At 30.8% G+C, this 20,571-nt stretch overlaps 1 protein-coding gene across 1 annotated transcript; it reads left to right on the forward strand.

The window, feature by feature from the left end:
- The first annotated feature begins 5,461 nt into the window (after window positions 1-5,461).
- Window positions 5,462-10,718, forward strand: LOC105621583 (endothelin-converting enzyme 1). The gene is made up of 12 exons (XM_012203056.1): window positions 5,462-5,575; window positions 5,826-5,982; window positions 6,338-6,547; window positions 6,632-6,912; window positions 7,596-7,694; window positions 7,779-7,949; window positions 8,275-8,423; window positions 8,806-9,028; window positions 9,293-9,752; window positions 10,031-10,177; window positions 10,261-10,400; window positions 10,542-10,718. The coding sequence occupies exons 1-12, from the start codon at window positions 5,462-5,464 to the stop codon at window positions 10,716-10,718; spliced, it is 2,328 nt and encodes a 775-aa protein (XP_012058446.1).
- Window positions 10,719-20,571: the final 9,853 nt, after the last annotated feature.

A 20,571-nucleotide genomic window follows, 5' to 3' on the forward strand; every position in this document is an offset into this window, starting at 1 on the left:
GAGAGAGAGAGAGAGAAAGAGAGAAAGAGAGAACGATTATGACGCTCATATCGTCTTCTTACAGACTTCATTATCATCGATAAGCATTAATGATCGTAGGTCATGGCTTATCATTTATACATGAATTAAAAAACGGTATTTATCTTGGTTTGGATGCGTTTTTAGTCCGTAAATGTGATTAACCGAGCGCGATTACTCGCGAGATATTGCGATATATCTTCGATTGCTGTTTCGCGCCTAAATACACGCAACACTCAAGCAGACAATTTTCACGTTGCATACGGAGCGTTCAGTAGGGTGATTTTCCTACTGAAAAGAATCATACCGCAAAGTTATATAACAAAATCGTGTAATTAAGACAAATAAATCACGTAACAGATTATTTCAAATCAGTACGTGATTTTTTAAAATCACGTGATTTGAAAAACACATGATAATAGAAATAATTTCATCCATCCTGTGATTTTATCGAATATTAAAGAATTGAACAATAAAAATAGAAAAAAAGAACACATATCATCATTTGATTTTTCAAATTACATAATTTAAAAAAAAATCACATACTGATTTGAAACAATCGATTATGTGATTTACTTGTTTTAATTACATAATTTCGTCATGTAACTGTATGACGTGATTTTTTTCGATATTGGATTAACTTCTTTGTTGTTTCTGTTTAAAAAAAAATTCGAAATAAGATCCGTATGATTGGAAATGATCATCACGGAAATTAATATGAAATATTTATGTATTTCTCGAAGTATATTTTTTATAGCGAAAAATTATTACAATCTTTGAAGTCGAACTTCTTTCTAAAGAGCGCAAATTGAGCCAGTCTTTGAAAAGAGTGGTTTAATTTTTAATCTTTAAAGATTTCACTTTTCAGAGTGAGATTCATTATAAAAGTTTTAGAGAGTAGATTAAGTTGTCTTGAAGCACGATCGATTTTTCTTCAATATTCTAATTTATTAAAGCATCGTCTTCTTTTTGTTTTCACATGTACGCGATGACGTATTTCTTCAGATTGCTTTAGTTTTGTATGACAATGATTGTGCATTAAAATCAGTTGCAATTTGTTGATCTTATTACAGTATAATGTCCGCGCATAGTTGACTGTTGCATTAAGTCGCGAAATATTTTAATGGCAATAACAGCGTCACAAGTGTCCGCTTCCTGCCAGAACGCCAGAGGCCCTTTGTCGAAGGCGAAGATAATCCGAGGGTGCTCGCGCACTCAGACACGCGTGCGCGCGTCGCGTGTATATTCGGAACGCGTCACGCGCGTGCTTTTCGGCGCGCACTTACGCACGCCGTCCTCAGTGCATTGCGTCACTGCGTATAGATTGTAGTTGGTGTAGTCGGCGCGTAACCAGTAACCACCGGCACTAGTATTGACACGTACCGCTTGTTCCGCCCTTTTTTGCGCGGAGTTCCGAAAAATTGCGAATCGGAAATAAACGCAAATTCAAAATGCTCGCGGAAGTATTTCGTTCTTTGACTTGAACGCTAAAAAAAGAAGTGTTTAATTTTAATATATTAAAATGTTTTATTCTTTTCTCTATTTTTAAATACTTAAACACTATATGCGTTTTATATCCAAATACGTAGTGTTTTCATTAAAAAAGTTTAAAATTAAATCTTTTCTAAGTGTTTAAAAAATACAAGAATAAAACATATTTCTTTTTACAGTGAAGTTTTTAAAAGTGACGCGTGACCTGAAATTGATTTTTCTTTTTGTTTTCTAATAAATACTTGTCAATTATCTTCTTAAAAATTAATTATAACTAGAAAGGTCCCGATAACTGAAAATTGATGTGATAATTTATTTTTGTGCAATTATTTTTGTGTTGTGTGCGCATTAAAGGTTCTCTAGCGTTATTTTTCACTTTGTCGAAGAAATGAACTATGAAGATCTCGATTCGGTGAAAATTTGATTGCAATCTTTTTTCGCTTTTTGCAGCTTCTTAACATTTAGCTTTGAACATTCAACTAATACAAAAATTAGAAGTTTAATGTAGATAATTATATTTTTAGATTTTTAAACTTTATTTAATTGGAACTTAATTAATACTTTTTAATTGCTTGTAACTAAACAAATTGTTATGATTGTATTTATTTTAATAAGAAATTAACTTATTAAAATTCTCTCTTTTTCTATCTTTCTGTTTAAATTATTTTATGGATTTATAGATAAGGAAAAGATGAACTTTCTATGTCAATCAGAAGTTTGATAATGTCTTTACATAATTTGAACAGTTCGCTATTTAAATTTAAAACGTGTTTGCTTAACATCTCTTTTGTAAATTCAGTTATTAGCATATCTCTGATCGAGCACATTTGCACACAAAAAGCCAAATGTTTGGCACACATTTTCTCTTTTATAGAGAGTGAAAAAGAGAGATAAGACTAGCGATCGAAGCACATGCAAAGTGTTTGTAAATCTGTCATCTGCTCTCGTTCACGATGACGTAAATACTATCAGTGAATCTTGAACAAAGGCTGTAGGTCAATATACGCGTATTGCTTACTTGACGGACGAAAATTGAAGCTAGTATTCACTCGTTTCTCGTTAGAATATAGAATATCTATTCGCCAAGCCAATGTATCACAACGGTCAATACGATTCTCTGCGTTCTCCGCTGAATGTCGAGTAATTTAAATTCGTGCGAATTACAATCGATAAGTTTAACAATGCTAGAGCTCTCTTGATGTTAAACGATAAACGACCTATGTTAAATAAAATAAATTTGTTCTAATATTATTCGAACGCGCCTTTAGAACAAGCGACATTCTAGCTTATAGAGTCGAAAGCACGAGTTATATTTTTAGTACGATCTAAAATCGTAGCGTTGCTGCGAAGTTCGCGAGTGAATTTTGCACTTTTGGTAAAGCTATCGCAGAGATCATAGTCCAAAATTCACTTATTGAAAATCATCAAAAAGTGATCATTTTATTTTACTAATCCGCAATTATTCGCAACTCGTAACATCGAGATCTTCAAGTTAATTTAGCTTCTTAGTGCTTTAAAAAAATCTAATTTCGCCTAAGAATCGAGCAAGTTAATTACAAAATGAAGAATGAAAATGGACGAGGATTGTGTTGAAACTTGTGACGAAATAATCAGTATTACATTTTATAGTCAAATTCAGGATTAAATTAGAGAACAATAGTCTGCTATTATAGAATATTTATTCATGATGTAACTGACATTCCGTGGATTTCATTTCCGTGATCAACAGTGTAGCGTATGAATATCATTTTTTTCATGTGAGTGCTGATATTGCGTTGCAACGTTTGAATTGAGACCATTGCGGTTATTGTACTTCCACTCGACAAACTGTGCCACAAAAACAAACATCTGCTATGCAGATGAGGATCAGTGAAATACAAATATAAAGCGTGGGCCGTGTTCTTCATGAAAATTTTTTTGCGGTGAGTGTTACTGTGATCGACACCTTCTCAGGTTCATTTCATTGGAAAAAAAAAAAAAAAAAGAAAAGGAATAAAATATTTTGAAGCGTTTAAGCTGAAGTTTTGAATTTCAAAATAAAGCTTTGTTTTATCATATTTTTAATAATAGATTTTTTTTGATTGATTAAAATTTAATAAATTTAATAAATTTAAAAAATTTAATAAATAAATTTCTTTTTCCTTTAATGAAAGATGCAACGATAATTATTAGAACAATATTTTTTTATTAAATCTCTCTCTTTTTATTTTTCTTTTATGTATATATAATTATCAGAAATTAAAAGTAATTACTAAAATTTCTTTCTGTGTGCTTCATTCAAATTAGATTTTTAAAAAATATGAATTCAAATTTGATATATAGTAAGAAATTTAATAATATGAAAAAAAATTGGAAAAAGCAATGGTTTTTCACGAAGTGCACTTTAAGAAAAATGTGCTGACAAAAATTTGGATAAAAAATCCGCTATTAAAATTTGTTCAGAAATTCTGGAAGTTTCAATATATTAATGTTTAACGATTATTTTGTGTTGCATAAAAAAAAATTGCGTTATATATAATGATGTGTTAATAAATAAATATTTATTATATAAATATTATCAATAATTTTGAAGATAAGAGATGATACATCTCATTAAAAAAGCAATTTAAGTATGTTAGCAATGTCTGAAATAATATGAGTATGTAAAGTAAAATAATTATGACGCGCAATAAAATGCTTTACAATCATTAATGAAAATCATATTTCAAAAAAAAGAAAAATAAAAAATTTCTTTTATTAATAATTAAAATCATATATATTAAAAAATATTATAATTATTTAAAGAATTAGAATCATTTCTAATCTAAAATTGAAAATACGCACGTGGTTTCGTTTAATTAAATTTAATTATGTTATCACGCACAATTTTAAAATAAAGTTGTAATTGTAAATACGTCGTGTATTTTTTTTTTTTGTTCTAATTCAAAATTTATTCGTAATTTGTAAATTTTTGATGATAAATATCTATATGTATAATATTTATAATATAAGTTTAATAATTACTTGTTGAAGTTTTCTCCTCATCAAGAAAAATATTTATAAAATGTCATAATTATTACTATGGCTTTCTTTGTACATTAATAAATTTGTAATATCTGTTTTTTAAAAATGTAAATTAAATTATTATAAAAAACGGAAGGAATAAATAAATTTATATTTCTGTTATGAGTAACATTAACGATATTTATTATTAAACTTCAAAAAGCTCTTATAAATTGTAGCGCCGTTGTTAATTAATTAATGAGAGAGGCAAAATTATACACGGTATACCGCAAAGTTATACCGTGTATAATTTTGCCTCTCTCATTAGTTGATTAACAACGACGTTGCGTGTGATATATTCACTTACGACTAACTAATTGTCTTATCTTAAACAAACATGAGAGGCGTACTTCGTTACTTACTTTATCTTTGTTTGCGAAAATCGCTGTGGCAAAGAAAATATTGAACTTTTTCCATTGCACAGTTTTGTCGCGTCGTCGATATTTACTTTTTCATATAATCCTGATAAAACCGTGTCAGATGTTTCGACGTGAAAATCGAGAAAATCAAACGCATTATTTGTTATTATAAGTCTACGCATGTGGCGTATTATGAGCGGCGTGTATATTCGATACAACTCGTACATTCAGAGAAAGGTTTCTTCAATTCAAAGAAATGTTGTTTTGCTATACGGTTAAAGAAAAAATTTCTTTGATTCGAATGTCTTTGATTAGAACATAATTTCTAAATCGAATAAATTTTTTAATTTGAATTAAAAATAATGTTCAAAGAAATGACGTTCAAATCAAAGAAATTTTGTTTCTTTAACCGTATAACAAAGAAACATTTCTTTAAATCGAAGAAACTTTTCTCTGGATGTACGATTCGATTTAAATGTTATTTTAGTTTCTTTAATCTGGCGTCAAGATTTCTCTACGGAAAATTTAGTTTTACATGGTTTTTATTTCAGATGACGAGGTATAAACAGGCTGAATTCGAGGATGAAGACAGCAGTAGCATCGGCTCCGTCGCCCTAAATAGCGAAGGCATCAGTACATCCGCTACGCATATAAGATATCATACGGTGAGAGTTTTCCGATATTAAGGTAATCTTTTCAAATAAGTTAAATATTAAAAACACAACCTTGAAAGTAAGAATTTGTTTAATTTTTATTTGACAATAATAATATAAATATTATACGCTGCTCAAAGAATTCAGTTATTCATTATTAGAACATATTTTTATATTCTTTAATATTATAGTTTTAAATCATTAAGAGATTTAGAAAGTAACAGTTTTGAGGTGCTGATCGATATAGTTTTTATTATTATAGGGTACAACAATGTGGAAGGCGAGAAGTATTTTGGAGAGATGTCTTCTCATAATTTGCGCTGTTTTGCTGCTAACAATCGTAGTACTTGCCATTGTAATCAGCAGCAAAAATGGTTGGGATAAAGCCCAGATTCTTCACGTTACCTCTCACGGAGAAAGTAAAAAAATGATTATAATTACTTCATTACAGCAATTAATATCTTGATTGCGGCAATAATTTAAATTAAATATCTCATGCTTGACGTTACTTATTTTTCGATTATAATTTATATCTATGAGATAAATGTGAAGATAATTCATTAATTAACTCTACATAAATACATTGACGCAATAACATCGACTTTATATCCGTTATATCAACAGTTTTTTTACTCTAGACATGTATCTTATTTTGATCGTAGTTTTATTTATAGTGTGATCAAAGAAATTATCACGACTCTACTAACAATAATTAATTCTAACCAATGCTAATCAATGTTAGTGCATTCAGTTCTTGCTCCTGAATTGTTATAGATGACACACTTTGCCTCACGGAACAGTGTGTAACGGCGGCAGCTTTCTTAATTAATAGTATAGATAATTCCGTCAATCCATGTGACGATTTCTATGAATACGCATGTGGTGGTTGGAGAAAGAAAAATCCCATTCCAGTTGGGAAGAATATTTGGAGCACGTTTGGCAAATTGGAGCAAGATAATCAAATGGTTATCAAGAATGTCCTCGGTAATCAGCGTAAAGTCGTATAATTCACAAACTTAATGAATCTTTATATATTTATGGGAAGTTATCCTTTCATTTTCCGTGCAGAAAAACCGCTTAGTGAGATGAAATCAAAAGCCGAGAAGAAGGCCAAGTATTATTACCTGTCCTGCATGGATGCGAATGAAACGATTGAGGCGCTCGGAGCGAAACCAATGTTGGAACTATTGGAAAATATCGGTGGCTGGAATGTCTCTGGCAAATTCAACATCAGCGCATGGTCCTTGCAAAACAGCATGCATATTCTGCAAAACGTTTATAATATGGGTGGTCTATTTTCTTGGACCGTGAATGAGGACGATCGAAACAGTACTAGATACATAATCCAGGTATAAAGCAGATTACAATAGATTAGACTAACAGTGTGTATGTATGCGTATGTGTGAGAGAAATATCGGAGCGTAGAATTCTCTCCTAAATTCTGATGTAAATTATAGGTCACTTAGACGGGTATCAGACAACAATTGATTATTATCATTTTTTCTCCTTATGCAATACTTATTTTAATTATAATAATAGTGATAATTACAATTTTTATTCCTATTATTATCGCTGTAGTACCGCCGTGTAATTAGAGTTCAGCGATGAATTGAGCTTGTGAAACTTATACATTAAAAAAAAATATATCATCGTATTTTTTTCTTTTTCTCTGTAATTTTTTGACGAACAAGTAAAATTTTTTTGTGCAAGTTAAATTTTTCTATATTATTCTAATATTTTGAATAGAATAATAATTATATTATAATATTAATTAAAGTTTAATAATTTAATATAATGTTAATTAAGAATAAAATGATATTAATTTTTTATATAGTGAAATATAATTTATTGTTTAAAAATTAATTAATTCAATTTTGTTTTATTTAAGAAAAATAAGATTACAATTTCAATTTCTTTGTGTTAATAAAGTATAAGATTTTTTTAGTATCGTAGAAATGCCGGTTAATATATAGTAATATATTATGTAAATATATATATATTACAAAATATATATTATTTTGTTGTTTTCAAGATTGATCAAGGAGGTTTAACATTACCAACTGCAGAATATTACATCAACGTAACCGAGTACGGCAAGGTCTTAACTGCCTACTTGGACTACATGACGAAGGTACAAGAGTTATAGTATTTGCGCACGTTTATTGATGTGTTATATTGCCTTGAAGATGAGTCAAGTACAGGTACTCATTTTCAGATCGGCGTGCTCTTAGGTGGCGAAGAGAATATCACGAGGAAACAGATGCAGGACGTAATCAGTTTCGAGACGAAGCTCGCAGAGATCACTATACCGTACGGCGAACGCAGGGATGAAGAGAAGATATATAATTTAATGTCATTAAGTGATTTGCAACAAAAAGCACCTTTCGTACGTTAGACGTTTTTTATCTTATATCATACATTTCGATTACATAATATTGCAATTATTATTGGATAATTTGATTTTTTTGTTGTTGCGACATTTCTTTTGATAATCTGATACATTTATCTCGTATTATAATAACGTGATAATATCTTGAATGTAATATTATTACATTTTATTCTAATATTAATAATATTGATATTCCGTCTATATCATATCCTATATCTTCATAAAATATTTGGACGCTTTTTCAAATAGGGCGATTATTCTTTTTCGAGTAAAAAAAAAAAATGTTGATAAAATATAATGGATACAGTTTTTTTATGTTTAGATGTCATGGGTAGAATTCTTCCAAAACGCTACACGTCTCGTAAACAAGAAGATCAACAGTAAAGCGATGATCGTAAATTATGCACCGGAATATTTCATAAAATTGTCGAAAATCGTGCAGGACTTTAATAAGACAGCTAACGGAAAGATGTACGTATACCTGCGAGATGTAACGCATTTGCTTGCGAGATGAAACGCGAATGTTGGAAACTAAATTAATTTATAATAATTTTATTTTAATTAAAATAATTTTATTATAAAATATATAATTTTATTTCTCTCTCAACAAATTTTAAGAAATTTAATTTTTCATGTTTTATAGCTGAAAAAAATTTTAAACTGAGATATATTTAACAAAAACTGTTACCAATAAACTTATTTATAATTTTTGTTAATGAAATATATGTATATAATAAATATATTGAAATCTATTAACAATATTTTGATGATGCGATTTCTTTCACATTGTGTACATTTGTAAAGATCTATCAGAAAGAAGTATCAATTTTTTCCTTCATTTTCTTCTTTCTAGAGTACTGAATAACTATCTGGTGTGGCAGACCGTGAGATCCTTGACGGCGTTTCTCTCGAAACCATTCCGCGACGCTTATAAGGGTTTGCGGAAAATTTTGCTCGGTTTGGAAGGCCATGAGGAACAATGGCGTTATTGTGTCGACGATGTTAATAACGCCATGGGTTTCGCCATTGGCGCGATGTTTGTTAGAGAGGTTTTTCACGGCAAGAGTAAACCCATGGTTGGTTCCGATTTTAGAAAAAGTTTAATTTTGTAATTTTTTTACTCTTTTTTTACCGTATGAAGCATTCTTTTATCTTTATATTGTATAAAGCAGAAAAGAAACAATTCTTTTCAAGATAAAATAGAAAGTAATAATTTGTCGGAACTATACCAGATCGTTTTAAAACATTAGGATATATTTAATAGGATTTATGAAATACGCGTGCGCGTGTTTTTTAATTTGTAGAATAATATTTCGATTTATTTTGATCATTATTTCTAGGCAGAGGAAATGATCAATCAAATTCGCAAGGCGTTCACGAAAAACTTTAAGAATCTAAATTGGATGGACGCAGAAACGAGAGACGCTGCCGAGGAGAAAGCAAATGCGATCACTGACATGATTGGTTTCCCAGACTTCATTCTGCAGGCCAGAGAACTCGACGACCGTTACAGAGATCTGATGATTAAGCAGTACGAATATTTTCAGAACACTTTGCGCGTGAACAAGTACAGTTTCCGTAAAAATCTTGAGAAACTTGATCAGGTGGTGAATAAGACTACTTGGATAATGTCACCGCCGGCCGTGAACGCTTATTACACACCTACCAAAAATCAAATGGTCTTTCCTGCTGGTATTCTTCAGAGCCCGTTGTTTGACATGAAGAATCCCAGTAGTTTGAACTTTGGTGCTATAGGCGTAATTATGGGACATGAATTAACGCACGCCTTCGATGACCAAGGTATGATTTTAAATATAACGTTAACTATATTTTTATAATTTTTTTTTTATAGCACAGAATAAAATACATTACTAACATTTTATAATTATGTATTGTATAAAGATAAAATTTTTATAAAGATAAAATTTTTATTGTACATTAAATGAAGAATTTATATGTATCTTAATAATTTTTTAAGCATTTTCTATATACTTGGTATATATTTATTCTAGCTCATCTATTTGTTTAAAATAATTTTACCTTTATGCTAGTTTATATATTTGCTTAATATCGGGTAGGTCGAGAGTATGACTTGCATGGAAATCTACATCAGTGGTGGAACAACACCACAATAGAACGATTTCAGAACAGACTTGGGTGCTTCGTGGAACAATATAATCACTATAAAGTACAAGGTCGAAATATAAATGGCCAACAGACGCTGGGTAATTTTATTGATTACAAATAATTGCCTATTGATGATAGAAGTATCAGATTTTAGACCGATCGATTGTATTATAATATACAGGAGAAAATATCGCCGACAACGGAGGCCTTAAGGCAGCGTATCACGCTTATCTTTCGATGCCTAAGAGTTACAAGGATCAACTGCCGCTACCCGGTCTCAATTTGACGCATCGTCAACTGTTTTTCTTGAATTTTGCACAGGTTATTACAAATAATAATAAATAATATTTATGATAGATACATTAAATCGATGGAAAAACCTTAATATTTAAATTAATAGATAACATTTTCAAGATGTGAGCTACATAATGATCATTTTAATTACGCGAAAAATGTCCACAGATCTGGTGCTCCTCCATAACGTCCGAGACGGAGATTCTTCAGATCGAGAAGGATACTCACAGTCCACCAAGGTATAGGGTGATAGGATCACTCTCGAATTTGCCAGAATTCGCGAAGGAATTTGACTGCCCTAAGAACTCGACAATGAATCCGGTACATAAGTGTGAAGTGTGGTAACGCCTCTTGTTTATCTTGACTAATTCTTCGAGGACAGTTCGTTGAACTTGCTCTTTAATATTACGGGAAGATCGAAGCTTTTGCGTGCCGTTACATAACAAGAGACACGTATCGTGGAACATGATGGAACTTGCTTCGTGTATCTGACCGTGCATTTTTTAATTCCTTCACATATCACCACTTACTGTGAGGATAACTACTTAAATTTTACAGATCTTTGGTCAACGTATAATTTTGCCAAAACTTTTAAACATGCAATTTTGAAAATAGTCAGGAAACTTTGATATTTTCTTTTAATTGCGAAAATTTATTGTTACTAATTTTAAGTTTAAATTCTCTTTCCGTTCCTCTTTTATCATTTATTTTAATATTTTATTTAAAAATTAAAAATTGATTTAAAAGTTTATTTTCCGAGTTTTTGTAGCATTTTTTTTTGTTTAAATATCTAAATCTTGAATATTGGGTAATTCACATTGAATTCTCAATCAGCAAGTTAAGACTTATACAAGTTACTTAGATTGTGTGAAATATCGCACTTTTGTCATAAGTTTCGCCGATAGAATTTATTTACGTTTTATATGAAATTTATTTTATAAAAGTTTAATTTACGATTTACTATTACATGGAATTCGAATATTGAGATCATGGTAACGCGTCATGCGCAGTGCGATATGCTATATCGCTAATGTCAAGAAAATATTATTTATCCTTAATTGTGCTAAATACGAGAGGGTAACCACTTTTGAATTCTGGTGTACAATCTGTCAGAAGTTCTATGAAGTTCGAGGAATTTCTCGAAATCCGATGAAGTCCAAGGTATTCCTCGAAGTCCGATGAAGTCCGAGGTATTCCTCGAAGTCCGATGAAGTCAGGTGAATTCTGGTGAAGTCTTCACCGGACTTTTGAAATCTGAAATCCAGGTGTACACCTATTTTTTGAGTGGTTACCCCCTCTGCTAAATATATATTTTTCTTCCGTGTCATCTAGCATATATTTGGCATTTGAGCAAATTGGAGGCTTGACTTTTCCGTCTGACAGAAAAACGTCTTCAGAAAAAAATAATTCAGCTAAAAAAAAAGAAAAGGTATTGAAATAATTTTATTTCGCGAAGTTATGAATACTTAATCTACAAAATCAGTAATCATCTTTAGAACTTTCTTCGGCATCGAAGAAGTAAAAAGAGATCTCATGTAATTTCTGAAAAACGTAGATTGAATATTTTATTTTGTATAAATTAAATTAATAATTTTCAATTAAGTTTGAGTATATTTTTCATAATATGTGATATTATCGGCAATACTTCCGTAAATAATGTGTTTATAAGACGTTATTTGATTTTATACAGGATCGTTAAAATATAATTCTATACTTTCTGTTCGTATCGAATTGTACTGTATTATAATATTAAAATATTATGTAATTATATGCAGGAGTTTTTTACGTTTTATTGATGAAGAACGGCATATTTGTAAATAATATGTGATTTCTAGATCAAGAAGTTTATTCATCTATCACAAGAATGGTGTAGACCTTCGCCTGTTAGCATTAATTTTGCCGTTATAATTAATAGAAAATGAAAGTCTCAACATAATAACCAGCTGCGATGGAATCGATTTAAAATGTTAAAGTTTTGTTGTAAATTTTTTATTCTTATTACAAATGTAAGGTTAAAAAGCAAAAGGCGAAAAATGCAAATTTTTGTAGTCGTTGAAGAAGGCTTTGTTAAGCCAAATAGTTATTAAATATACACACATTTTATTAATTTTACATCTATTTTTACCCGTTTACTTTAGACTTTTTAACCTTATATTTGTATTTTAATACAAATCACTTTCGCTTTTGTTTTCATTACATTTGTTCAGTCATTATAAAAATCTCCAATTCTGCTGTGAACATAACGAATATTGCAGCTCGCGTGTGAGTTTTGCATATTTCAAAAGAGATGCCAATCAAAATCTGATGTTTTTTTTATTAAAGTGGAATCCATGCAGCGTTGTTTCATATGAAAACTAGAGTATTATATAATAGGTAGCTAAATCTTTCATTGTATGTTGAATAAGATACACTTATTATCCATGCACATAACTAATTTATTTAAGGTCTTACGATCCCAATTACCGCAAAATTTGTATAAGCCGCGACAGTGCAAAAAGAAGCTATCAACAACAATAATTAAACGTGATTACGCTTTCGTTTTAAGTTGCGCCATTAGACATTGAGGAAATGCGTTATACATTAACGAAATGTTGTAACATTAATCCTAGAAGAGCCCAAGAACCCCATACACAACCCCGTACAATCATTACTAAAATCACAAATGTCAATAATAAATACATTTTCTCTTTTTATTTCTTTTTAATGTGCATAAGGAGATGAGGGATTTAGTTTGTCGGACTCTTTACTTAAAACAGAGGAAATAATCAAACGCATCAATACATTTTTATGCTCGAAGGAGTACGGTATCTCGCAAAATAGAAGTTTGTTGGATATACATATATAAGATAAAATTTAGGATATTAGCGTTAAATTCGTCAGATTTGAGAAATTGACGATAATGCGGAAGTGGAGAAACTCGGAGAAATCCTGCGGTGCATTCGAATTTACGGTACGATTCTTGGAATTCTTCTGCTGGAATTCTCTCGCTCCCGTATTATCCTCTTTTTCATAGGATTATAGGTGGCGAAATACCACGTAAAAAGAAGCCAAAGTTTCTTTATAATGTAAGATCCATATAGGCCTTGAATATATGACATCGATGCATAATGCATTTGTAAATGTTGTTTATACTTGTGAATAATATCTTGTAACAATAATAGGAGCATCGTTTCAGCTGATTACAAGATATTGTTGTGCGTTGTATTCGAAGATACAGTTTACATGTGGTTTTACATAACGAAGAAAAAGTATATCGGTCGATGACGATGTTCGCCATGATTATTTTTCTGTATTGTATATTATGCTTATATACATATTATTATTATTATTATTATTATTATTATTATTATTATTATTATTATTATATCAAAATTAAAGAAATGGAGTAAATCTTTACGCTCACTGTTGGTATTATACTCTACATTCTTTTCATTATTTTTTTTATATAAATCAGTTTGAGGTAACGTTTCAAAATTATATTTATTTGTGTTATAACATTCTCTTAATGAAAACTCTAAATATTTTTTTAATATAGATTTTCTTCCAAATTGAATTTATTATAAAAATATAATACATTTTGTTTACACGTGTGTATATCATTTTTAAAACATTAAAGATGAGACTTGTTGATCTCGTATTTCATTTCACTTATTGAAATGTTATCTCCACTTATCGTGGATAACATTTCGACATTCTTGGATATTTTACATATTATGTCGCAGATGTTATATTTACCATTGATTAATTTGTATTGTGACATTCTCAAGAAATTCTGGATTTTTCATACTTTCAGATAACAATAGCGAGTTGAAATTTCGACGCCAATTGAGTGACGATTTCATTTTATTATATGTCTTTATTACATTCAAATTATTACGTTCAAATTGTTGAGTACATATACCCAGTAATATCGAATTACAATTCTTTTCTCGAATTCGCGCGTGTTGTAGTTTGTATCAGTTTGTTTTTAAAAATACAGATCAATACATTGATAATCACTATGATAAAGAAGAACACGATAATTAAACGAATGTATTCGAATGTATGCATGTATTCGACCGGAAATTTGTTCGATTGAAGATAATTGGAATGGCTATAAATTTGTTGTGAGATCCACTTTTTCTCAAGATAATTCAGTATTCCAGTCGAACGTATACGCATTAAGTTGTACAAAGGTTGCAAATATTTTTCTATTAAATTTTCTATTCTAGGAATGAGACAGAGAATAATTAATAAATTAATGCATATTTTACATGTTCATACATATTTTACATTTTTTTGTTTTAATTATTATTATCTAATTATTATGATACAAGCCATTATATGTATAAATAATAAATGGTAAGTATTGATTAAATAATTTTAATATAAATCGACAATTTCTTAATTTAACTGAATAAATTGATAATTTTTTTTTCCCTAAAATATTATCTCTATTTTTACATGCAAATAAAATTTTTATTTTTATGTATAAATTGAATTGTAATCAAATACGTGTATCGCGATTGAAGTCAATAGAAAATGATACTTATTAACTGTCAATGAGTTTGCGGTATTGGCCCTGGCGTGTCGAAACGCCAGTCTGACACTCCAATAATCGTTAGGCAGTTGTACGATGTTACACTCCTGCTGAATTTTGTAATAAATCAGTAAAAATACGGCCGGTATTTCTAAATAGGCGATACCTGGACAGCATAATTTCGAAGCGAGATTCACACTGTCTCTCATATTAGGGTAATCATAATTTAATCTTTTCCAATTGGCCTGAAAGTTGTTATCCGATAAATCATTCAACAGAATGCTGGATAGCATTTTAATTAATTTTTATTTTAATGAATTCCCTCGTATAATATCTCTTTTATTGCACTAATCGAATATTAAACTATGCATGATATTGCAGTTGACGAAGCTGTCGCAATAACTAAAGCAATTCGAAAGAAAGGAATAAAAAAGAAAAACAATTCATATACTGCGACGTTCTTCAACTATCTTTAACTTCTTTCATGTGCTGATCCTTTCAATCTTTTTAGATTCTCTAGAGTTTGTCTCAAGATTATCATTCTGAACATCCTTTTGTGTTAAATATATTAAAATAGATTCATGACACATCATTCGAAAAATATTATTACTTTTGTTCTAGTTTCACTATGAGAAAGCGTATTTTCCTGGATTTTAAGAGAACATATTTCTTAACCGAAAATGCAAATGCAGCAGTTGTATTTATATATTTTCTTTGTTTCTATTTTTATCACCATAAAGTAGACATATGCGGTGCTGTCATTCCTAATACAAAGCGAGTGTGTCCTTTCTTCACCATGTCTTTCAAATTAGTCAGAGAAATGGAGTATCCTTTATTTACCAGGCAAGAAAGGGGAGTGCTGCTGAATACGTATGTTCATCAACATTCCCGTCACCAAAAAAGACAAAATTATTAATCGGGAAGACAAGCTTCTCAGTATTTTCTGAAACCCTAAATACTTAATTAATCTTTCAAACTTTCTTTCATGCTGAGAATTCTCTCTTTAAATATAAATTAAAATTTGTAAAAAAAAAAAAAAATTCTAAGCGTAGTATAAAACCAATTTCGCCAAAAAATTTATTTTATTTCTTTTACGTTATATATGTTTTCAAAAATATTACTTTTAACATTATCTTGTCGTTTCTTATCTTATCTATTTATTTTACACTTTATTAAAAATAAAAAAGATCGTATTATCTTGAAAGCCTAACGTAAAGAAGATTGAAAGGCAGTGAGGAAAGTTCGTCATCAGATTCTTCGTAGTCAATACACACGAGTTTCTTTATACGATATATTCTCGCAATACTGCATGCGATACATATAATGGATATAAAACAGCCATAAACTGCGACTGAAGATATTAATATAACATCACTTTGCATCAATCACACTTTCCGATTGAACAGAGTGTATCTAAAGATGGAAAATGTAACTTGCAATAATAATTCAGAAAAACAACTTAATCCATCATTATCACATTCGACTAAAAATTTTAAAAGTATAACAAATAACTAATTAAAATTAACATAACATCAATTAGTTACAATTTTACACTCAACAATAAAAATATAAGACACATGTATCGTATTACATAGCAATTATATTGTTGAGTGTGAAAATTTTAATATTGGGTTGTCCGGAAAGTTCGTGCCGACTAACCTATATAATTTAATAAATGTATACTAAAATTTAAATTTTCTGCGTTTCAATTTTCCTTCAACATCGGCATGAACTTTCCGGACAACCCAATATTTAAGTCATATTATCCTTACGTGATGTTATAGTTCTTGAAAATTTACTGAGGATAAATGTGAATGAAACTTCTTATTTAAATGGAGATCGCGTTACCTTTTACTTCGCGATAATATCTCGGTCGCAATTGTATGTACCCATCGTATATACTTGCCGTGCGTGATAAAGAAGTTTCTTCCCGATAACGATCGATCGGAAGACTTATCTTCGCGCGCCCCTTCCGCTTTTTTCATCCCCATGGAACAGCTGGCACCGAGGAGAAATTGCGAAAGCGAAATCAGAAAGTTATTAGCCGAGATATAATCGCGGGAGTGTATATATCCTGAAAGACCGGCCTAATCGGAACGGGTTAATGACCGGCGGTTAAAACTAGCTGAAGGAAAAAATTTTCATCAGGAGCGTCCTCGCGGAGGAGGAAGGCAAAAGACTGCGATAAGAGAGCGTCTATTACCTCACGCATTTCTAGAGGAGTCATTGCGTTAAAAAAAAAGAGGGGCGGAAGAGGAAGAGAAGATTAAAATAACGAATTTGACTTACGAGTTGATCATGAACGGTACATAATAGGTCGTGTATGTATAGGCGTATGTATACATTGTGGCGATCAGCAGTGCGTGAGTATCTCCATTCATCAACGTTGTGATGATCGACCGTCTCGCTCTTCGGTAAATCGTCCTGCACTTTCGTCGAAGAAACGCCTTTATTACGGTGCCGCACAATTCGCAACGTCCAACACACCCCCAGTCCCCTTCACCACTGCCGCCGCCGCGGCAATGTATCCCTTGTCCCTCTCCCTACCCACTGCCCATCTACCCATCCTGATACTATACTTATACCTGTCTAGACGAATGAATCATGCGAGTATTTTGACCCACACCGGCGGTGTAGGTGTGGGTGGTACGCGGAAAATTGGGCAAGTTCTACGTACGGCTTCGTCACATATACCCCTTTGAAGAAGCGTCGCCATGAAAATTGTTCGTGTAAAATCGCCGTCAGGCTGGTATTCGCTTTGGCTGTGCAGGCTGATGAGAGGGAGTAGTTCGCTGGCGTTTAGAGATAATTTTGCGCTGCATCGACGTAGGTATCTGACTCTCAATGACTATCAGTAATCAATATTTATACAGGAACTTCGCCGAAATACTTGGCGAATCCGCTGTCAAGGTTACTTACATCGGCCATAAATCATTTTACACATCGAAGCGGGAAAATCTATTTCTACCTACTTGTATATACGAAAAACGTGGAATAAAAATATACCATTTCAACTTTTGATAAAAATTTTAAATACTTAAGACTACGATACTTTCTTTTGTCATATTTTCATTATAAAAAATATCAACTTGAATTTCAAAATTTTTTCGGAGATCCAAACTCCTATAAATCCAAACTCCTATAACCTCGTTTTTTTTACGTTTATGATGTATGGATGCATCTGAAAAAATATCTTATGGTCGATTATTATCATCGACTATTTTGTTTGACTATCAAGCAATCAGTCTGACCTTGTAAGAAAATTGCGTCAAAAGAAATCATTACAAAATCCGTAGCGATGATAAGATGCTTTCTGCGCAATTCATTTACTGCGTTAACACTATAAAAAGCGATGTTGTTCGATTTTAGCGCTGCTAAAAGAGCTGCTCAAATTTCCCGTGATTGCATTTCAAAGTAAAACATGTCCTGATCTTTTCCGTATTATTCTAATTTCCGCTCTGTTTCATAAAAGTCTGATGCACATCTTCGATACACAACATACGGAAGTATCATCTGCAATGATCATTTACACAATCGGAGCAAATAACGAGATTGAATGATGGCACTCATAAACGAAAAATAGAAGTTTAAAAATGCTGTTTATTTAAACTAAAATATCGGTAAAGAATGAGATATTCATCCATTGCATCAATAATAAGAGATATTTCATCATGGCGAGTATTTCACTCCAAGTATTTCTGACGAACGCTTCTAACTCTACTGAGCGAATAAGATGGAAATCGTTCTCGTAAATTCGCCTTTTGTCACGTGAATGCAGAATAATTGATAAATTTGACGCGAAAAGCTTTTATTGCAACTTTACAGTGTCAATTATCGATATGTAAGCATAAAGAAAAATCAATATATATACATGTAGATTACATTTGTTTACAGAGAGAAACTACGTTTTTTTAGGATTATCGTAATATTTATTGTAATTTATTACCGTTATTTAAGGATAGTTGTTTGATTGTTATTCTTGCGATAAATTATTGAAAAAATATCAAATCTAGTTATTTTTGGAAAAAATTGCATGCATAACTGAATCCCCAGTAATTAAATTTCGAAGAAAAGAGATTAAATAGCGATGATTATTAAGAGACCCTTTCCTATATTAAGAGACTCATTTTCGATGCAATAAGAAGGAGATTTCAGATAATATATATATCAATTTTATTTGATTGAAAAAAATTAATGCAATTATTTGTTAGAATAATAATGAATATTTTAATTTATATACTATTTAAGTATCATATAACATCAGTTGAAAAGAGCGATTATAAACTAACGCCGCGTCTGAGGAAGACTTCAATGCTTGGCAAACGCTGTAATCATCTAACGCAAATAATAAGTTTCTTTAAATAATGTTGGATGGCATAATTGTTTTCATATTTTTATTATTGCGTATTGGATGTTTTAAATTTAATAAATGTACTTTTAATTTTTAACTGATGGTAAATAGAGAGCCAGATTTTTTAATTAAATATTTTATAGAAGATCATTATTTGTCGCCAATTTTTAATTTCTAATATGAAAAATATTATGATAATTAAGTCTTAAATTAATTATTTACAAATGTACTATATTATTTATATTTTTGCTTCTCAATACGAACTTGTACCGAGAAACAAAAATTTCTTACATAATTCTAAGCATATTAAATTATCTTACATAAACAATCTTGTTTGCACAATAACTAAGATCTCTTGCAGTTTAATTTGTAATTTGTAATATGAAAAAGAAAAAGTTATTTTGCATAAGTCGATAAGATGAAGTTTTTACAACTGAATAATTAATCATGAATCTTACGCATTTTTATTGATTGTAGTAGATCTGAATATTATCATGTAAAGTATATTCTTAACTTATTATTTACTCTTTCTATCATCAACATTGCGATATCTAGAAATCGCCTGCTAATTAAATATAATAATCAAGTTTTCAGTTTTGACTGACTGATATTAAAATATACATATTATCTTATAATCCATTTATTATTACTTCATATACACAAATTGTATTCATGTTATTACTAAATATTGTTTTATTCATGTTACATTATGGTAAAATATTTTTCACAAAGTTTATTTATCAATATTTTTCTTTCTACACCTTATGCGCTTAGCTTTAATAGAAAGAAAATGTGTTTTAGTTTACTTTGTCCCTCAAAGTAAAGATTAAAGACAAAATAAGAATTAAGAGAGAGAATACACGCAGATGATATCGATCACATGTATCTGACGGATGGATTCTCATCAAAAGTGAATATTACGCGATCGCAAAGATCAAAGCGAGATACCTTCGCCGAAGCTATAAGCAATTCCGTTCCCGATCTCAGCGAGGATGCAAATTATTGTAATTGATTCCAGAGAAGAAACGATGGGAAAAAAGTAGGAGAGATATGGAAATTGGTGTGTGATCAGACGCCTATAAAATTTTATTGAACGACATAATGCACCTTCAGTAGTGCAGTTACAATATAGGGGGCGATCCGTCGCTCAACTTTAACCGGATATGATGAAAGAGTCCGTCGCCGATCAAGGTACTCATTACTACAATCAATGCGTTAGCGGAGAGGCACAGATATCGTGGAGATTTCGATGAGCCGAGTGTTCTTCGCTTTTCACCTTCCGGCGGTCGCGTACGCATACAGATCTCACGGATGTCGGTTTAAATCGA

The sequence above is a fragment of the Atta cephalotes genome (assembly GCF_000143395.1).
Source record: "Atta cephalotes unplaced genomic scaffold scaffold00002, whole genome shotgun sequence".
NCBI lineage: Eukaryota > Metazoa > Arthropoda > Insecta > Hymenoptera > Formicidae > Atta > Atta cephalotes.